The sequence below is a fragment of the Berghia stephanieae genome, chromosome 3 (genome assembly GCF_034508935.2).
Source record: "Berghia stephanieae isolate SIO BIC M18660-M18661 chromosome 3, UCSD_Bste_1.3, whole genome shotgun sequence".
Lineage (NCBI taxonomy): Eukaryota > Metazoa > Mollusca > Gastropoda > Nudibranchia > Aeolidiidae > Berghia > Berghia stephanieae.
In genome coordinates, this window is record NC_088362.1 from 29,271,848 (window position 1) to 29,294,347 (window position 22,500).

At 37.9% G+C, this 22,500-nt stretch overlaps 1 protein-coding gene across 6 annotated transcripts in view; it reads left to right on the forward strand.

Annotated features, from left to right (window-relative positions):
- LOC144967492 (neuron navigator 2-like) overlaps positions 1–22,500 on the forward strand; it is a 129,755-nt gene that overhangs the window by 26,553 nt on the left and 80,702 nt on the right. Inside the window, exons 1-2 of one of the 6 annotated variants that reach the window (XM_078904816.1) lie at positions 3,766–3,837; positions 5,007–5,782. The exons of 4 other annotated variants lie outside the window; for them this stretch is intronic. In XM_078904816.1, coding sequence (XP_078760942.1) covers positions 5,624–5,782 — 159 coding nt within the window. In that variant the 5' untranslated portion in view covers positions 3,766–3,837; positions 5,007–5,623. Of the gene's footprint in view, positions 1–3,765; positions 3,838–5,006; positions 5,783–22,500 lie in introns of those variants that run through there. One more of the 6 variants, XR_013644397.1, reaches the window with a different exon arrangement.

The following is a 22,500-nucleotide window of genomic DNA, read 5'->3' on the forward strand; positions in this document are numbered from 1 at the left end:
TGTTATGCGCATGTATTTAGGGGAAAGGTTCTGTTGCGATGCGCATGTATTTAGGAAAAAGGTTTTGTTATGCGCATATATTTAGGGGAGAGGTTATGTTGTTATGCGCATATATTTAGGGGAGAGGTTCTGTTGTTATGCGCATGTATTTAGGGGAAAATATTCTGTTGCTATGCGCGTGTATCCATATATATCTCTCTATCTCTTTACATTCTATCTATCTATCTCTCCGCCTCTCTCCGTCTCGTCTCTTTATTTATCTCCCCCCCCCATCTCTCTCTCTCTCTCTCTCTTTCTCTCTCTCTCTCTCTCTCTCTCTCTCTCTCTCTCTCTCTTCTTTGTCATTTCCTTCTGTGATGAGTTTCTTTGAACGTAATTTTACATTATCGAGATAACAGTAACGTCCACTTAATGGGATGGGATGGAAGTCTGCGACTGTTTTAGAACGAGAGAATGATGAAGACATGTCAGGGACTCTCTTACAAAACACCTTTTTTTACGCGTCTTGCCAGGAAACACGTTTAAGTAAAATACTCACAATATCTGCCCACCAAATTAAACTACCAACACGCACGACCGCTATGCGTATTTTTTTCAGTCAGAACTAATCAGCCAACCTAGTGGTGCGGCTATGTGGTCTAGTGGTATGACACTCGCTTTCGGATCGGAAAGTCCTGGGTTCGAGCCCCACTTCTGGCACTTTCGGTGGGTTTCTTTTTGGGTTTTGTTTTTTTTTTTTTTGGTTGGTTGTTTGTTTGTTTTTTGTTTTCCTTGGCGTGAGATTATTAACCCCGATTTGCTCACTTTGGACAACATGGATAATTCCTGTTGGCATCTGACACGTGTTTGATGGATTATCCATATCTATAATATTCCTCCATTTTAAAAATGCCGAGTTGAAAGGCCGCGGTTTTATTTTTTTATTTTTTTTTCATTTTTTATATTTTTATTTCATATTAATCTATCCAAAAGTTTACTGGGCAGCAAGCTTTCTGCCAAAAAGTGAATAAGATAATATGTTCTGTCAGTGAATAATACGACAGATGTGGAAATATGCTGCAATTTTACAGAGCTGAGCTGAGAGCAATGTGTGTCCATAAACACCTTAGTCGGTGTTGTCTGTAAATAACTCTTACCGATTACTCTTTTGCACTGTGGCAATTTTATCTTTTGATAGATCTACGGCCACGTCCGTCTCTATGCCAGTTGTTGTTTTAGTGGCTATTCTATTTCCGTCACTGTCTACAGGTTTGATTGTTTTTTGTTTTTTTTTCATCATGACGGACGGTAGAATTGATTTTTCTTTATATTTATGTTCCTACCAGAAGAAGATTTTTTAAAACCCCCCAAAAAACTGAGCTTTATATAGCGCAATATCCACTAAATGTGCTCAAAGCGCTTTACAAGGGGTCCCTGGTCAACAGCAACATTTAACATGTAGGACGGGACATGCCGCCTGTTAGGCGATATTACAATTTTTCGGACTAAGACAACGCTGTTAACGGCCAGGTACTCATTTTACACCTGAGTACGGTGAGAGAATGTAAGTAAGGAGCCTTTTCCAAGGACTCAACTATGCGTGGAATGCGAGGCTCGAACCCAGGACCTTCCGATCCGAAAGCGAGTGTCATACCACTAGACGATATAGCCGCACAAGATACCGTAATAATGTTATGTGACTCACGGCCCCAAAACGGTTATTGTATCTGAATGTTGATGCTCGAAGAGCGAAGAAATAAATTAATAACAATGAAATAATTGAATATAAGCTTCAATTTAATATTATACGAAAACAGATAAAATGGACATTTCGGGTTTTCCCCCTTTATCAACAAAAATGATGAATGAAACACTACAGACGAATGAGATAATGTGGTAGTGGCGTTGTTAAGACGAACATCAGACTTGATCACGGTTATGTTTGGACAATCTTTTACAGTAGAGAATATCCGAATCTTCAAAACTCCATCAAAAATCTATCTGAGAAGATATTTTTGCGCCTATCGCTCTAGATAGATGCCTGTGGAACCAAAAATTATCAGGATATATCAGCTTCATGCGATCAGTAACTCTTTCTTGTTAGCTTTTTGACCAGTGTCAAAGTACTCTCCGCCAAACATAACCGATCCAGGTACCCAATAATCACTGCTTGGTAGGGAGAGAGGGATCAGAAGGAGAAAGAAAAAAAATCAATAAACACCCGCCCTTCTATTTGTGAGGAGAGTGCTCTACCAACTGAGCTATCGAGATAAAAAAAAACACAGCTATTTATTGACGCCACTGTGAGATTATTTCAATTTCTTAGGACATTTTAATGCCGTCTCTCTCTCTTTCCCAAGGCTGATGTTGTTATCATTGAGATAGGGTTGGGGTTTGGGGGGGGGGGGGGGGGGGGGGGAGGGAGGAAACGGGTAACGTGAAAACGAAATCTTTAAACTGTGTTTATTATTTGAAATGATTTAAATTCTGTAAACCAAACCACCTTCGTTTTTATTTGTTGATTTACTCACCCCATCAAACACGTACTGACATACACACACTCGCACACTCACACACTCGCACACACGCGGCGCGCACTCAAACACACAGACATACACACACACACATACTCACTCACTCATGCATACACTTACTACCGATGCATTTATACAAACACATGCACAAACATACTGATAATCTTTCTCTTACAAACACACACACACACACACAAAACACACATACATACACAGTTATTCACCTACTCACTCACGCACTCACTCGCTTACTCATACATACACACATTCATAGAATTCTACAGCCAACCAAACGTGAGTACATCAACTCTGTTCTCGGGACTCACCCAGGTAAATACACCTTCCAATTCAAGATAAAACGCGCGTGCTGTCATACATACCTACTATCTCATGCTTATAGGTGCGATATCCCTCTACCTGCCTCTTCTTATCTCTCTCTCTCTCTCTCTCTATCTATCTATCTATCTATCTATCTATCTATCTATCTATCTATCTATCTATCCATTTCTCCATCTCTCTCTCTCTATTTCTCTCTCTCTCTCTCTCTCTCTCTCTCCTCTCTTATATATATATATATATATATATATATATATATATCTTTCTATCTTTCTCTCTATTTATCTCTTCATCTGGCTTTATCTATCTATGAATCTATTTATCTATCTCTCCGTTCTCTCTCTGTGTGTCTCTCTCCCTCTTTCTCTCTCTCTCTCTCTACCTCTCCCTCTCTCTTTCTATCTCTCTCTTTCTCTCTTTCTATCTCTCTCTTTCTCTCTTTCTATCTCTCTCTCACTCTCTCGCCCTCTCTCTCTCTCTCGCTCTCTCTCTCTCTCGCTCTCTCTCTCTCTCTCTCTCTCTCTCTCTCTCTCTATTTCTTTTTTTATATATATATATCATAAGCCCTTTTTCATCCTACTTGACTACCTACGGTCCTTCCTTCCTTCCTTGCATCTTTCTAGTTAGAATACGAAAACGGCCTTGCGTTGGTTTGTGAATTACCCGCCCTCGCCGTCGATTGATAAGGGAGGCAATAAACTTATTCCGGAAAGGAAGTGGCGGTATGTAAGTTATATGGATAAATTTATTGGTGGCGATGATGGTGAATATATTATACGTACACACACACACACACACATATATATATATATATATATTATATATATATATATATATATACAATATATAAAATATTATCTCTCTGTGGGTGATACGAGCAGTTGATATATCAAACAAGATTTCTTCACTTATTTTCCACTTCATCATTTCGAATTTCGATGTTGTAGGGCGAAAATTATTTTCTTCAGGATTTTCGGATTATTTCGATGTAGATATTATTATATTGTTGTTTGTAAAATTAATTTTCATTGTGTTGTGGTGATTTTTAAAAATAACAAAAGGGAATTATTGTACATATGAAGTTCTGTATTCGGATTGTGAACGTAATCTTCTGTTTAAAGAAATTTGTCAAGTTTTTGTCTTTTAAGAAGAAAATAGAGTTATATGTGCGGCTATGTGGTCTTGTGGTATGACACTCGCTTTCGGATTGGAAGATCGTGGGTTTGAGCCTCGCTCGGCGCGTAGTTGAGTTCTTGAAAAAGGCTCTTTACCTACATTCTCTGGCCGTACTCAAGTGTAAAATGAGTATCTGGGCGTTAACTGCGTTGTCTCTGTCGGAAAAGAAAATGCAAAATTGCCTGACAGGCGTCATGTCTCGTTCTACATGTTACATGTTGCTGTTAGTCCGGGACCCTTTGTAAAGCGCTTTGAGCACAATTTGTGAGTATTGCTCTACGTAAATCCCACTCCTTTATAGACAGTTTAATAATCTAGATACTATTAGATCTATGACCACGAAATAAAGAAGGCAAATGATATTTATTGCTCAGGACACTAACATTCTTACATTAGAAACCGGATTATGTTTTTTAAGAAAACAAATTCTCTTGGATACCACAGCAAGTGACTGTTATCTATTTCTCAGGATTTTGTTTAAATGCTTTTTCACTGATTTCCTGTTTTTAATATATATATATATATATATATATATATATATATATATATATATATATATATATATATAATAACTCTCATTCTTTCTTTGGTAATTAAGAAAAATGACTATAACAGCTTCAAAAAAAAAAAAAAAAAAAAAAGAACAAAATACCCAACACATAACGTTTCGGGCTCAAAACCCTTATTCAGCCAACAACAACAACAACAACAACAGAAAAAAACCCAATAAAGACAGAGAAATTTTGTCGGTCCTCTTTATTGTAGAAACATATTTTTCTACACCAGAGAGTAGGACCTACAAAATTCCTCTGTCGTCAATCTGGAAATGTTGTAATGTATTTATGTCTTTATTGTTTTTGTTGTTGTTGTTGTTGTTGGCTGAAGAAGGGTTTTGAGCCCGAAATGTACCGTGTTTGGTATAATATTGTTCTTTTTTTAAAATCTGTAATATTCATTTTTTTTGTTTATAACTTTTGATAGTCCCCAGCTTGTAGCAGCCTTGGTATCACTCAGTCTTTCCTTGGATACTATTGAAACGGATTATTTCAATTTTTTGTTTTAATCTCTCAGATTTCAAAACACAATCATTCATTGTTTTCCCATGTGGAGTTAATTTTATTATTTTTAAAACTGATTCGTTGCTTCTGTAAAACTCTTTGGATTCTTAAGAAACAAGAATTCAGTTTTAAAACGAGTTTTCTTCGGGTATAAGAACGTGTGGTATACATTATCGATTTATTTCTTTATCTGGAGTCTAATAGTTGAATGAATTTAGTTATAATTAATTTTTTTTTAAAATTCTCTTCACCTCATTAATGTTAGAAACAGGAGGGGCGGTAATAGTAATCATTATTGATAAACGTTAAAGTAAAATACTCACCAAATGTGAATAACAGATCAATCGTACCATCACACACACACACACACACACACACACAACCATTGTGTGTAACCTTAAATATTTATAACATGTCATAGAGAACTGAGTGAGAACTAATCACCCATTTGGCGGTCTAAACGCACCATTTAAAAAATCCGAAGAGTCAAAGTGTCATCGCCCTGCATTCTTCTTAACAAACATCATTGACACGAGCGAGATGGATAGATGGTCTTTACATCAGATCCGGAGTGACCACAAAAGCAATTACTGGTACCAGCAAAACAACTACACGACCTGCCCACCCAACAACAAACACAACAAGGTGGTGGTCAGGGTGGACCGCGATGACGTCAACCCAGCTCACAGAGACAAATTTGTAAGTTATATACCATATCATAGTTCTACAACATATGTGACCCAACGTCTCAAAACGGTATTAAGTCGGGATGATCAAGATGCTGAAAACTGAATTTGTAGCCAGAAATATCAGACTTGCTTTGAGTTTATATGCGCTATTGAGAAGACTGAATATCATATTTTAGAGTGCTAAATACCAATAATTCATATTTTTGACCAGTTCAGATTGAATTTTACTTTTTAGCGTATGGTTCATCCCGACTTAATACCGTTTTGAGGCGTTGAGTCACATATTATTTCACTTACTCGCCTTGCTCGATGCGTTTAGCCATGCATCCCTACCCCTCTCCCCCTCCCTAAGAATGTGAAACAAGATTTTCTTTTCATATAGACCGATTGGTCCAGAAAAAAGAATCAGTTTACCCGGACAGTCCAGGCAGGCTGCTGTTTTGGTCAGAAAAAAAGAGCTTTTATATAGAGCAATATCCACTAAATGTGCTCAAAGAGCTTTACGAAAGGTCCCGGACTAACAGCAACATGTATACATGTAGAACGAGACATGTTAGGCGATATTACAATTTTTCGACAGAGACAATGCCGTTGACGGCCATGTACTAATTTTACACCTGAGTACGGTGAGAGAATGTGACTAAAGAGTCTTTTCTACGGACTCAACTATGCGCCGATCGAGGCTCGAACCCAGGACCTTCCGATCCAAAAGCGAGTGTCATACCACACGACCACATAGCCGCACAATAATGATTTGTTACTCATAGATACTTTTGGATTGTCCCCAGCAGCACAGGTCATGGTAGGTCCTCTTTGTCGGACTCCTTTTTCTTCATTGACTGACTTTCTTTCCGGTTGATGTCTCGTCCTACATGTTAAATGTTGCTGTTGACCAGGGAGCCCTTGTAAAGCGCTTTGAGCACATATTGCTCTATATAAAGCTCAATTTTTTTTAAATAATTTTTTTTTACAATCTGTAGTGCATTTCATTTATAGTTAGTTATGCACGACTATCGTTTTGGTATAATAATAATAATAATAATATTGTTAAATTGTTATGGAGGCGTGCTTTATATTCAGCTGCCACGCTAGCTATGCTTGACTGCGGTCATGAAATCGAGATGGAAAGATAGTGCAGGTTCGACTTCTGGTGTAATCATCAACAATCGTCGTTGTCGTTGCCACCACCACAACCACCACCACAACCACCGCCACCACCGCCACCACCATCACCACCACCACAATGATCATCATCGTCATCATCATCATCATCATCATCATCATCATCCATATAATAGCTCAAGTACTTCTTTCTAAATTATATCTAAAAATAATAAAAATAATAAAATAATTCCCTTTATTCATCCCAAAGGGGAAATTTGTATCTAGGGTCTATTCCAAGGGAAGACTGGAATAACCCAGGCGTCAGCCGCTGTGCAGCGCCGCAAATTGAGCTAGGGCGAAGGGGTGACTTGCTCAAGGCCACACATCGCAGCGGCGAGTGATCGAACTCGGTACCTTTCGAGTACGAAGCAAAGACCGTACCGCTGAGCCATGCTGCCCCCTATAGAAGATTTTGTAATGCTCACTGAACTGTATTAACCCGACTATAAACGTGCATGGATGCACACATTTTTGTGTGTTGGTCCGTTATACTTCCGGATGGCAATGTTATGAGCTTCTTTGCCAAGCACATACTATCTATACAAGTATAATGTACTTGAAGTACAGAATAGTTATAAAGATGTCATTGAACATAATATGGTTCATCACGGTCATAATAAATCACATGCCAGTCACGTCACGTCCAATCATTTTTACTTATTCTTGTAATTCCTCAATCCTCCCCCCCCCTTCTCACCCCCCACCCCAACCCCCGCCCTTTCTTCGTCTTGTTTTAAAATCGATATTTATTTTGTTTGTGTGTTTTTTTTTAAACATTGAATTCCATGAACCGCAATCAGTGAGCGAAGGCAGGCGCCTGTGACTGCTTTGATTCGCCCCATCGTCTACGTCATGGAGTCTAAAGGTTACAACACTCTTTCATGCCTTGAAAAATGATTTCTTATTCAGGGACTAGAAATAATAATATTATATTATGTGACCAGTCGCCACAAAACAGTGTTGGGTCGAGGTGAATGGATTACTAAATTATATAGAATTAAAGCCATAAATTATATTATCAGTTTTTGGATTAAAGCGACGTATACATGTATGCAGGTCTGACATCCGAATCCGCTTATGGGCCTAATCTAACATTGTTGTAATGGACTATATTGCACGTCTTTCTTTTTTTTTTCTTTTTTTTTTTTTGGAGATTTCCATTACAACTATGAGCCCATAATGAATCGGGTTATCAGGCCTGCAACTACGTGCACGTCGGGTTATAATAATTTGTTGTTTTTTTTTTACTTAGAATAATTAAATCAAAACTTGGATATGTATATAGATAGCGCAATATCCACTAAAAGTGATCATAGCGCTTTACGTGGTGTCTCGAGCCAATAACAGGAAGACTACAAGTAGAACGAGACGACATGACGCCTACTAGGCGATATTACATATTATGTTCTCGACAAACTCCACGCTTTCAACTAACAGGTACTTATTTAAACACTTGAGTAGGATGAAAATAAAATGTACTGAACAATGCGCCGCTCAGAGCATGCGGGACTCGTACCCCGGACGTTCAGGGTCGAAGGTGTCCTGAGATTTATAGATAGAATGCGCTTGGCCAAGGAGTTCACAACATTGCCATCCGGAAGTATAACGGACCAACACACAAACTCTGTGTAACCATGAACTTTTATAGTCTGGTTAATACAGTTTAGTGAGAACAACTCACCAACGCGGATGGCAAAAACAATAACAAAGGCCTGAGTGACGTCATCTGCATACTATCTATACCACATTGCTGCACAGTGTATTGGTGATACAAGGCTGCTAGAAGCTGTGGACTGTAAAAAGTAATAAACAAAACATTAATATAACAGCTTTTTTGAAGCAATAGCAATTGCTTGCTATCCTTTGGATTGGACGCTAGTCTATCGCATAGTACTTTCCGCCAAATCTAACAAACAGCTACCCAGTCACTAATGGTTGGACAAAGCGAGAGGGGCGGGGGGGGGGGGGTCAGAAAATAAAAAATATCGACTGCACCAGCGATCAATCCTGTGTGAAGCGAGTGCTCTATCAACTGAGCTATCGGGCGCCCCTATTTCAGACCACATTTATCAACTTTTAATTCATATTTCGACATAATATGGTTCATTCCTACGCTGTGCGGCTATGTGGTCTAGTGGTATGACACTCGCTTTCGAATTGGAAGGTCCTGGGTTCGAGCCTCGTCGGTGCATATTGGAGTACTTGGAGAAGGCTCTTTACTCACATTCTTTCACCATACTCATGTGTAAAATGAGTACCTAGCCGTTCACAGCGTTGTTTCTGTCCGAAAAAAATTGTAATATCGCCTAACAGGAGTCGCGTCCCGTCTTACATGTTAAATGTTGCTGTTGGCCAGGGACCCCTTGTAAAGCGCTTTGAGCACGTTTAGTGGATATTGCTCTATATAAAAGCTCAATTTTTTAAAATAGTAATTCCGCATTGAAACAGTCGGTCACATTTAGAGATTATATATAATATGAGGGAGGAAAAATGATATTTTCCACAGGGATGCAAGGAGCAGAAAAGGAAACATCGAGTTTTTGATACGTTTCCAGTTGTGGCATGGCATCGTTATCGCATAGCAGATGGTTATTTTAGAAATAAGTTTGCGATAAACCGACATAACACCGAGCATGTATTTCCGATATTATGGTTGAAAGCCAGCCAAAAATACGAAAAATAAACATCCATCTTTTAATAAAACACGAAGAAACTAGTTAGAAAAGAAAGAAAAAAACATACACACACATTGGTTGCTAACCGGGTTTTTAGGTGCTTATCGATGTTATAATATATATATATATATATATATATATATATATATATATATATATATATATATATATATCGATGTTATATTTATATTATCGAATGTTTTGACGTATCTGACACGAAAACGAACAATATTGATGGAATTTAAAAAAAGTAAATCAAAGGAGATGAACAATTTTATACACACACACACACACACACACACACACATATATATATATATATATATATATATTATATATATATATATATATATATATTATATATATATATATATATATATATATATCATTTTTTGGATTTACCATGCGCCATGCGCTTCACAATGTTTCAGCTATTCAGTCAGCAGGCCTTGTGGAATCGTCGTGTTTTCATTTCATGCTGTACCTGTTATGCATGCGTCATTTTTGTACTAACACTCTTATGATATCTTTAACTAACTTTAGTCAGGTACACATTCATACCCGAGTCGATTGTGTGACCCACCCAGGAAGACGTTTGCTTAAACTTGTATTATTCTATAAGAGTAGTCCTACAGAGCCATTTTGCGTGTGAAGCGAGTGGCTTAGCAACTGAGCTACCGGGACCCCCTCATATTCTATAAATAAGGCTTAACTCACTCAATCCTAGAGATATTTGCTACTTTTGAAAATTGGAAAAAAATGTATTAAAAATGAGCATGTACATACATGGTTTTATTCAACTGCCATTAACAACATGTAAAAACTAAAAACATTAGCTTTGATACTAGATACGCCTATAACTTGTCTCAGAAAAATGTAATAAATAGGCATGGGGTACTAGTAACCCGGGTAAACTACGGATATAGTCGGTGTTAGGGTTGAGTGAGTTTAATCTCAATTTTATGCATTAGATTCGTCCGAAACGTTTTAAGCCGATTTGTCTCTTATCTCGAATTTGATATGATGTTACATGTTAGTGTTGGGTAGCCTGTTGTTGGAATACCGACTTCACTGTATAGCATAATGTGTTTACTAATCGCGTTGCCATGACAATGTTATGCTCTATGCCTTTGAAAACATTATGTTGTATGCCTTTGTGCGGCTAGGTGGTCTTGTGGTATGTATGGCACTCGCTTTCGGATCGGAAGGTCCTGGGTTCAAGCCTCGCTCGGCGCATAGTTGAGTCCTTGGAAAAGACTCTTTACTCACCGTACTCAGGTGTAAAATGAGTACCTTGCCGTTAACAGCGTTGTCTCTGTCCGAAAAAAAATTGTAATATCGCCTAATAGGCGTCATGTCCCGTCCTCCATGTTAAGTGTTGCTGTTGGCCAGGCAGGGGCCCCTTGTAAAGCGCTTAATCGAGCACGTCTAGCGGATATTGCGCTATATAAAAGCTCAATTTTTTTTATTAAAGTGTTGTTGTCATGACAATATTTTGCTCTATGCCCTTTGAAAACATCACATTGTATGCCTTGACGCTCGTGGTGCATAGGTAAAGGAACTCTTGTTTGAATGGAGAGACTCGAGATTTGAACTTTGATGACAACGATAGTTGCAGCTGTATATTATAACAAAACTGTCGTTGTTCTTAAAAACACAATACATGCGAGGTTAACCCTCTTCATACCAACTATAGGAAAATCGTCACATTTGTTACGATACAACCAACATTTTTCTTATTCAAATATTTCTTTTGTACGTCATAAAATTTAAAGAAAATAAACAGTGTGTTGCAGAGCATGTTTTGCTAATGAAATATGAATGGCAAGAACTTAACTGCTATTGTGTTTGAGTGATAAAAATATATTTTTGTGTTAGTTGGGAACGAAGTTTCGGGGAAAATCCTGAAAATGGCTTGTAACGAGAGAGTTTACCAAATAGCACATACCGTGTTTTTTTTAACATACGACAGAATTAATTTAATATAAAACAATTAAGGGTTGAATAGACCAAATTAAAATACTTGACCTTTTATATAGCGCAATATCCACTAAACGTGCTCAACAAGCTTTACAAGGGGTCCCTGACCAACAGCAACACGCAACATGTAGAAACGAGACATGACGCCTGTAAGGCGATATTACAATTATTTTTTTCCGACAGAGACAACGCTGTTAACGGCCAGGTATACTTATTTTACACTTGAGAGCCTTTTCCAAGGACTCAACTATGTGCCGAACAAGGTTCGAACCCAGGACCTTCCGATCCGAAAGCGAATGCCATGCCACTAGACTATATAGCCACACAACAACCTTACGAGCAGCTCTATAGTCCATAAATCTAAGAATGAAACTATCCTTTCTATCAATCAGTAAATATATGTATATGTTTTTTTACGGTTACATCCCAAAAAGTGAAAGATGGCTTTATGATTCAAGATCATTACAAGGTGTTAATAAACTAAACATATGATACCTTGAACTTCTTCCTTTCTTTGTTTTCTTTTGTATTAATATGACCTTAAAGTGTCGCAATCAATCCCAGTTCAACAAACAAACAAACAAACAAACGGTCACAGGTTGCATTATTATTTTTAATACCTGTAATTCCCTCTGCGATTTTTCTGACACTGCATCTTTCCTCGCTATTATTTTATCGTCATCCTAGTGAATGGCAAAAAAAAAAAAACAATAACAAAGACCTGAGTGACGTCAACTTCATTCTATCTATATATTACATGTTAACGAACAATTGTTAATATATTTCATTCTAGATTAATTTCTTTCACTTTTCAGTTTGTCCGAGAATATTATATTATCATGTAATGTTCCATTTAAAAGGCTCACCAACGCCGTGTCAATGTCAGATAACTCTTGCTGACCTTATCATAAAAACACCTGTTTATTTGGGTTATTGCCCTTTATCCTCTTTAGCTTAAAATTGAGACGGCAGTATTGTTATCTTCTATGGGGAGAAAACAGACCCGTAAAGGTTCGGGGATGAATGTTATGGAGACAAAGATAAAGTGAGTAAATGTGGCTCATATTTAAGGGAACAACACAAAACAAACAACGTTTCGTGCATTGGCCTTCGTCAGGAGACAAACAACAAAACACAAATATGTAAGGTTACAAACGTATTTGTGATTTTTTGTTTGTCTCCTGACGAAGGCCAGGGGGCGAAACGTTGTTTGTTTTGTGTTTCTCCCTTATACGAGTATATGAGTCACATTTATTCACTTTATCTTTCTATCCATTTTATTAGCTCATTTAGGTACCTCTAGTGTTTGATGACTGTTATAATATGTTGTTTTTTAAAATTATGTTTTGCATAAAAGGAGGATGAAAACTGTACTGTATGGTCTTCGGAAGTTTAGGTGTGTAAATTATTTGCCACCGTGATGGTCCTCCCAAAGCATTGACCACAATTCGGGAAGTTGAAAAATAACAAAGGAGAGAAAGAGAGAGAGAGAGAGAGAGAGAGAGAGAGAGAGAGAGAGAGAGAGAGAGGGGGGGAGTGAATGTATGTGCATGTTTGTGTGTGTGTGTGTGTCTGCGAAAGAGAGAGAGAGAGAGAGAGAGAGAGAGGGGAGGGGGGATTGAGATAACAAGAGGGAGAGCGAGAGAGAAAGAGAGAGAGAGAGAAAGAGAGAGAGAGAGAGGGAGAGAGAGAGGGAGGGAATGATAAGCTTTAAAGATATCGCTGACAAGAGTTCGAAAGAGAGTATCAAAGATTGACCTGATTAGCAAAACGGATCGAGAGATGAGAGAAAGATAGAGCCAGAGTGGGAGGGAGAGGGAGGGGATGGGGGGGGGGGGAAGAGAGAGAGGGGGGGGGGGAGAGATAGAATTTTGATAGGAAAATTTCATCTCCATTCCATTTTAATAACACTTGATATTCTGATGTGTCAAGGGAGAGAAACGCGATTATTAGGTTTGCATCGTATGAATTATACAGTTACGTCCCTTGGGTTTTTCGCTGTTCATAATAATATGACATTGACACACTAAGAAACGGGGTCTTTTGTGTACACAATTTTTTTTTTTAACATGATGAATCTCAACGTGTTAAAACTCCAGTTATTGTTTGTAAATCTCATTTTAAGTGAGGGCAAATCAAGTTTTTAACTCTTTGTGTGTCAGGGACGCGCAGTTGCATTGGTATTTTGTTCGAAACTCTAAACGAAGAATCTTATTCAAAAATCTTATATTCTGAACCCTGGCAAAGAGATTAATGGGGGAGAGAGGGGGAAAGATAAAGAGAGAGAGGGTGAGAGATATAGAGAGAAGGAGAGAGAAAGGGAGAGAGAGAGAGAGAGAGGAAGGAGAGAGAGGAACGAATGAGAAAGAGAGAGAGGGAGAGAGAGATGGAGAGAGAGAGAGGGGGGGGGGGAGAGAGATGGAGTGATAGAAAGAGAGGGAGAAAGAGAGAGGGAGATAGAGATAGAAAAAGAGACTGGGGGGGGGAGAGAGATAGAGAGACGAATGAGAGAGAGAGGGGGAGAGAGAGATAAAAGAGAGAGAGGAACGAATGAGAGAGAGAGAGAGAGATAGAAAGAGAGAGAGCGAGAGAGAGAGAGAGAGAGAGTGAGATCCTCAAAAGACGTGTTCACACAATGCTAGCTGTACTCACGAGTCCCTCAGACTCAACTCCTAGACTTGAAGTGTTTTCAGAGTGCAAACCGGTGCTTGCACATGTTTCTTATGAGGGGAATTTTATTCGCGAGACTCCAAAATAAACACGGTGTAATTATAGATGAAGAGCCTTGCGCGCATTAGCTCTGGTCGTATTATAGATATTATATAGTAAAGACGATAATATAGGGCTAATTTGGAAACAGCATCTGTTATTATAGGACCATCATATTTTATCTTATCAAGAACCAATAACTCTCGTCGAGCTGCACCAATAATACAGGGACTGTAAACACTGTAAATTTTAAGAGTTATGATATATCAGGATTATTTTATGATAGCAGTAGTATAATATATGTGACGTTTGTCTCCAAACGGTGTTTTTAACCAGCTAATATTATGATTAGTTCTCACTAAATTATATCAGACTTTATACATAGTTGTGTGTGTTCGTACGACGTTATATCCGGCCGGTGGATGATGTGATTATCTTTTCTAAACGCATAGCATAGTATCAATTGTGTCGGGCTAAACCAGGTGTCAGAAACCGTTTTCTAAATAAAAGTGCCAAAAATTAAGATTTCAGTTTCGAACTTCAAGAAACGCATGACTATCGCCTTATAAGACATAACATTTACTCAATTTATATATATATATATATATATATATATATATATATATATATATATATATATATAGCACTATAACTTCGGCATTATTATTATTATCATTATCATCATCATCATCATCATCATCATCATCATCATTATTATTATTATAATTATTTAAATCATCCCGGTGTAAGACCGTTTTGAAGAGGTGCGCCACATAATATTTCATCTTGTCAAGAACCAACTCTCGTGCTTCACCGATACAGGTTTTGTAAACACTGTATACGTTTAGTGGTGTAATATTATAAAAACAAAGGCTTCACGGCAACTGTATAATATATACATCTACATTAATCTGTATAAGTGTCATAGTTTACTAACATAGAGGATGTTTATTATGTTGGTTAATCATAGAATCGTTCACCGTCACCTATTGGATTCAGGAGTCTGATGTCACGCAGCCCGGCAACAAAGAAAATCATTACTTTTTATTCTTCAAGCTGGCTAGAACTTTTCATATGTCTTGTGACCAGAATATGTAAAAGTCAAAACATTATCCAATTTATGTTTTTTTTTCCCCTTTGGATACGCTTTTATGCTCGCCGGAGAAATATTTCATACGGGCGTCCGCCATTGATCCGATAGTTTAGAGCCAGTGTTGCTAAGTTACCATGCGTCATTAGGAAGGAAGTGACGTTACGACTATTGAATCCTATTAACCCTCTCCTTACCAACCATAGGAAAATCGTCCCATTCGTTACGATCCAACCAGCACTTTTATCATTGAGATTTCTTTTGTAAATCACACAATTTAAAGAAAAACGTCTTTATTATAGATAGCTATAAAAACGTGACACTGTGCTGTAGAGTTCATTTTGATGATCATTATTATGCATAGAATGTATTTGTTGCTTTTCTGTTTGAGTAAGAAAATTCTATTTTATGTTGGGTGGGTGTGAAATTATGTGGAAAATTCTGACATTTTTTTCTTTAAATTGTGTGATTTACAAAAGAAATCTGAATGATAGAAGTGCTGATTGGATCGTAATGAATGGGACGATTTTCCTATGGTTGGTAAAAAAAAATTATGCCTTTTGTGCCACGACATCATAAGATGTCGCCTAGGCATTCCACGGAGGAATATAGATAACTCATCAAACAAGATGTCTGATGGTAACAGGAATCACCCATGTTGTCGAAGTGAGCATATTGGGGGTTAATAATCTTGCTCAAGGAAAAAAACGAAAGTGCCTGAAGCGGGGCTCGAACCCGGGTCATCCGAATCACAGTGCAATGCCTTAACCACTCGGCCACTTCGCCCCCCATGGTTGGTAAGGAGAGGGTTAAACCAAAAGCGAGAGGTGCCTAAATGAGCCAATAAAATGGAGAGAAAAATAAAGTGACTAAATGTGACTCATGTATAAGGGAACAACACAAAACAAACGACGTTTCGACCCTTGGCCTTCGTCATGTTATTCAAGACCGTAAAATTACAATCCGGATTTTTCCCATTATTTTTTGTCTATAATTGTAATTTTTTGCCCAATAAAAATAACAGCGTTAACGAAAAAAGAAATAGGAATTTTATATTGTTATCTTTCGCTTATACCTTTGTGTGCCTAGATGCATATCCAAGCGCCAAGTGTTATGGGAAGAATGCTAGAAGTGTTTATGTACATAAATGTTGCTCACGCACGTTCGTTTACGTTAGCGCGCGACACATTATCCAGGGTGCACGAGTGCGTCGTCGCGGTATTTTCCGTTATACGTTTTTTATTTAGTCTAACTTTTCCTACACCTGGGCCCCGTTAGTGAGTTATTGGTATTTTGAAATTTTTATTTTTTTTCCAAAGATTTACTCGCTTGTGAGATAATTGTTTATACTTTAGCTATTAATTAGTTCTTGTTAAGAAGAAGGTAATGATTTTCTTAAGTTGCTTTCGTCAGTATGATACATTGTGGGTTTTTTGTTTTGTTTTGTTTTTTTTTTTTTTTTTTTTTTTTTTTTGGGGGGGGGGGGGGGTTGGGTTTTTTTGTGTGTTGTAAATATGAGAAACTTATGAAAAGGAAGTGGCAGAGCAGATGATATATTGGTGAAAATTACTCATAAACATGGATGGCAAAAAACAAAACAATAACAAAGACTTGAGTAACGTCAAGTTCATACTATCTACGTATATTTAAATAATGTCTTCTGTTTGTTGCTCCTGCCGTATACTATTATTTTCTGCTCCGTCAACATCAAATGGAACTTTTGTGCAGCAAAAAAAACCCAAACAAAACAACAACAAAAACAACAAAAATGGATTATTTGTTTACCATATTTTCTTTCCTTCTTTTCTTGTCTTTATTTATTTCTTCAACTTTTTTTTTTGTTTTAAATTACTTTTTTTTTTGTTTGTAAGTGAGCTAATTTTTATCTCGATTTCCCCCCGTATGTTATAGAAGTTAGTTGATCTACAATGCTGGGTCACTTTTTCCTCTTATCTCGAAGTCAATAATTAAGCGTAAACAAACCACTGTATTGACCCAGTGTCGAGTTACTGGGACCCAGTGGTGGTTTTCTCTCTCTTTTGTTATGTCTGTGACTTATCCAAGAAATTATCGAAGACTGGGTGAAATAGCATATTGCCAACTCTCTCTGGCTTTTACCCCAAATAAAGAGAAATCTAATACCCCCTCCTCTCTCGCTCTCTCTCTCTCTATCTCTCTCTCTCTCTCTCTCTCTTCCTCTCTCTCTCTCACTCTTTCTATATCTCTCTCTTCCTCTCTCTCTCTCTCTCTCTCTCTCTCTCTCTCCCTCTTATTATTATTATTATTATTATTATTATTATTATTATTATTATTATTATTATTATTATTATTATCATCATCATTATCATCATCTCATCATCATCATCATTATTATTATTATTATTATTATTATTATTATTATTATTATTATTATTATTATTACCATTATTATTATTATTTATTGCATTATTATGACAAGCAATGTCAACATGCCACATATCTTATTAATTGCCCAAACCAGCCATATCAACAACAACCACAACCATAATTTCTACTCACACGTGAAATCCAACAACGTATGCGTGTGTGTATGCCTATCAGCGGCAGCACAAGGCTACACGATGACTAGGCCGTGACCGCTACGCCTGTCCATTGGGTGATGTATTATGAATGGGGCCGGCTATTAAATATGCCAGAAATATGCCATGGACCATTTGACTGTATTGAATGGGAGGCCCCAGGAGTTGGTAGTAGGATGCGATGGTGTTGTTTGTTGTTGCCTCTTCGCTGATGGTGGTGGTGGTGATGAGGGTGTTGGTGGTGGTGATGATGGTGATGATGATGATGCTGATGATGATGATGATGATGATGATGATGATGATGATGTTGATGATGGTGATGGTGATGATGAGGGTGATGGTGGTGATGATGTGATGATGAGGGGTGATGATGATGATGATGATGATGGTGATGATGATGATGATGATGATGATGGTGATGGTTATGATGCTGATGAGAAGGAGGAAGCGGAAGGGGAGATTAGAAGGTGACTGGGTGACATCTAGTTTAGTTGAGTTAGTTAAATGGCGCATAGTTATTTGAGTCCTTGGAAAAGGCTCTTTATTCACATTCTCTCACCGTAATCAGGTGTAAATGAGTACCTGACTGTTGTCTCTGTCGGGGGGAAATTGTATAATCGCCTAACAGGCGTCATGTCTCGTTCCTCATGTTACATGTTGTTGTTGGTCTAGGACCCTTTGCAAAGCGCTTTGAGCCCGTTTAGTGGATTTTGCGCAATATAAAAGCTTAAAGCTCAAGTCTCTCTTTTACTAGAATAGGACAGGAGTCAATGGACACTTTCATGTTGTTATGTAGTATGTAAATAAATAAATAAAATTCCTTTTATTCATCCCATAGGGGAAATTTGTCTCCAGGGTCTATTCCAAGGGAAGACTGAAATAACCCAGGCGTCAGCCGCAGTGCAGCGCCGCAAATTGAGCTAGGGCGAGGTGACTTGCTCAAGGCCACATAGCACAGCCTCGGGTGATCGAACTCGGTACCTTTCGGGTACGAAGCAAAGACCGTACCGCTGAGACACGCTGTCCCCTATTATGTATGTTGTTGTTTGTCGAATTGCCCTTCAGATGGAAGCGGGCTGCTGCTATTGCTATCCATATATTATTATTATTATCATTATCATTATTTTCTACACATTGCGTGGTTTCTACACGATATCTAACGATGTATCTGCTCTGCAGAAATAACCCAAAATGCTCTCTTTCTCTCTCTCTCTCTCTCTCTCTCTCTCTCTCTCTCTCTCTCTCTCTCTCTCTCTCTCTCTCTCTGGTTGGGGGTGCCCGTCTGTCTGTCCACGAATATTCATGTTTGCTGTTGTCATGGTGGTGAAGTTATCAAAATGTTTGATAACATAACGTCGTTATTAATACGATAGTTATAAATAACTGTAGGGAGAACATCAAGAAGGTTGTCACATTTGAAGTGGCTCATTTTGCATTATTAAGATATCAAAGTCCTTTTATTCTTTTTTTTTTTTTAATTATTATACTTCATGAGTTGTGTCACTCATAAGTGCCGAGGAAAAACTATTTTTTGAAAGATCATCTGCTGAAAATTGATTGCACCAAAATCGCATTTGACTGGATATTATTGCACAATTCCTTACCGATTAATTCATTCATGTGGACTTCTGACAACAAGAGATTCTTCAGTAATTTGTCGTCGTATTAATTATTAAATGCGCGATATTGAAAATAAAACGAATCGATTTTTATATCAATACAGACATTTTATTTTCATGACAACAATAACCTACACAGGAAGATTGGGTTTTCCTCCAGTGTGTATTCTTTTTGTAATTTATGTGTAAATAAGACATAGATTCTTATGTGCGATTAGTAAGAAAATATCATCGCTGTTCAATCAGAGTATTTTAGAGCCAACACACGACAACACACCTTATAATATTGATGTTATCATGTAAAGGTAAGTGTACTGTTTCTAGATTATTTCAATAGTATAGATACTTCGAAGTTGACGTCACTCAGGTCTTTGTTATTGTTTTTTGCCATCCGCGTTTATGAGTAATTCTCACTAAACTGTATTAACCAGAATATAAACGTTCAAAGTTACACAGAGCTTTGTGTGTTGGTCCGTTAAACTTCCGGATGGCAATGTTGTGAGCTTCTTCGCCAAGCGCATACCTCGAAAGACTTAGATAGTATGCAGATGACGTCACTCGGGTCTTTGTTATTGTTTTTTGCCATCCGCGTTTATGGGAAATGCTCACTGAACTGTATTAACCCGACAATGAACGTTCATGGATACACACAGTTTTGTGTGTTGGTCCGTTAAACTTCCGGATGGCAATGTTATGAGCTTCTAAGCCAAGCGCAAACTATCTATAGATAGTATGCAGATGACGTCACTCAGGCCTTTGTTATTGTTTTTGCCATCCGCGTTTGTGAGTTGTTCTCACTAAACTGTATTAACAAGACTATAAAAGTTCATGGTTACACAGAGTTTATGTGTTGGTCCGTTATACTTCCGGATGGCAATGTTGTGAACTCCTTGGCCAAGCGCATTCTATCTATAGACTTTGATATTCACCGTATAGATAGTATGCGCTTGGCTAAGAAGCTCATAACATTGCCATCCGGAAGTATAACGGACCAACACACAAAACTGTGTGTATCCATGAACGTTTATAGTTCATATACAGTTTATAGTTATAATACAGTTCAGTGAGCATTACTCATAAACGCGGATGGCAAAATACAATAACAAAAACCTGAGTGACGTCATCTTCGAACTATCTATACTATTTATACGGTCATCGCCATAGTTTTGTGTTATAAATATAGTATGCGCTTGGCTAAGAAGCTCACAACATTGCCATCCGGAAGTATGACGGACCAACACACAAAACTTTGTATAACCATGAACTTTTATAGTCTGGTTAATACAGTTTAGTGAGAATTACTCGGACGGCAAAAAAACAAAAACAAAGACCTGAGTGACGTCAGCTTCATACGATCTATAGGCATGAATAGGGAAGAAAACAATCTCGACTGCATGCACCTGGGATCGATCTATATCCCTTTTTTTTTATTGGGAAGCGAGTATCTTACCAACTGAGCTATCGGGACCTCCATTCCTTCGGAGTACTATAATAATAATAATAATAATAATAATAATAATAATAATAATAATAATAATAATAATAATAATAATAATAATAATAATAATAATAATAATAATAATGAATAGGTTACATAAAGGTTTCATAACTATTTTAGTAGCAGGATGTTGAGGCAGATTCTTAGCATTGTGGGCCGTAAAAGAGCGAGGATGGACGATTTTTATTGACGACAAGCATATTATTTAGACTAGAAAGTGAGATGCCATCACTCTGACATCAGAATGTCATTTACACAAGGCATGTATTCAGTCCTCCGGAAGAGTGGGTTTACACTTCCAATGAGATTGGAACCATCTATTTTAATTTTACATTGCACTTTTCTTTTGATCTTCCCCAATTTGATACACCGTTGTGCATTTAGAAATGGATATGAAGTTAAAATGAGGGCGTTTAAGAGAATATCATCATCATCATCATCATCATCATCATCATCATCATCATCATCATCATCATCATCACCACCTCCACCACCACTATCACCACCACAACCACCACCAACACCACCAGCACCATCAGCACCACCACCAGCAGCACCATCACCACCACCATCACCACCACCACAACCACCACCACAACCACCACCAACACCACCACCACCATCCTCACCACCACCACCCTCACCACCACCACCACCACCACCACCACCACCACCACCACCATCCATTCCACCTTCATCCCTTTTACACTCCCACACATCCTAAACCCTTCCTTCTCTCCCATTTTCCCCTCATACCGTTACAGCTCGCCCATCTCCAACAACAGGCAAACCGTATAAAGGTCAGAGGTCACCGTGTAGATATATTGTGATATATTCCCCCAATATCCCCCTGCTGTCCACTATCGATCCACTCACTCTGTATGACTCATCGCGATATTCCTGCAAACCCTAAATATTTTGAACGTGATATCTGATAAATATATGTAGTGTTTCTTTAATGGTGAACGTAGATACACGTATTAGGTAACTGTGTATCGGAAAGAGACGTTTATTTCCAGAAATCGAATGCTTGTACGATGAAATGCATCGCCTCCTCTTTCACCTGAACATCCACTCCCTTCCTTCTTCTTCTTCTTCTTCTTCTTCTTCTTCTTCTTCTTCTTCTTCTTCTTCTTCTTCTTCTTCTTCTTCTTCTTCTTCTTCTTCTTCTTCTTCTTCTTCTTCTTCTTCTTCTTCTTCTTCTTCTTCCCCTTCTTCTTCTTCTTCCCCTTCTTCTTCTTCTTCCTCCCCCTTCTTCTTCTTCTTCCTCTTCTTCTTTCCCTCTTCTTCTTCCTTCTTCTTCTTCTTCTTCTTCTTCTTCTTCTTCTTCTTCTTCTTCTTCTTCTTCTTCTCTTCTTCTTCTTCTTCTTCTTCTTCTTCTTCTTCTTCTTCTTCTTCTTCTTCTTCTTCTTTCTTCTTCTTCTTCTTCTTCTCT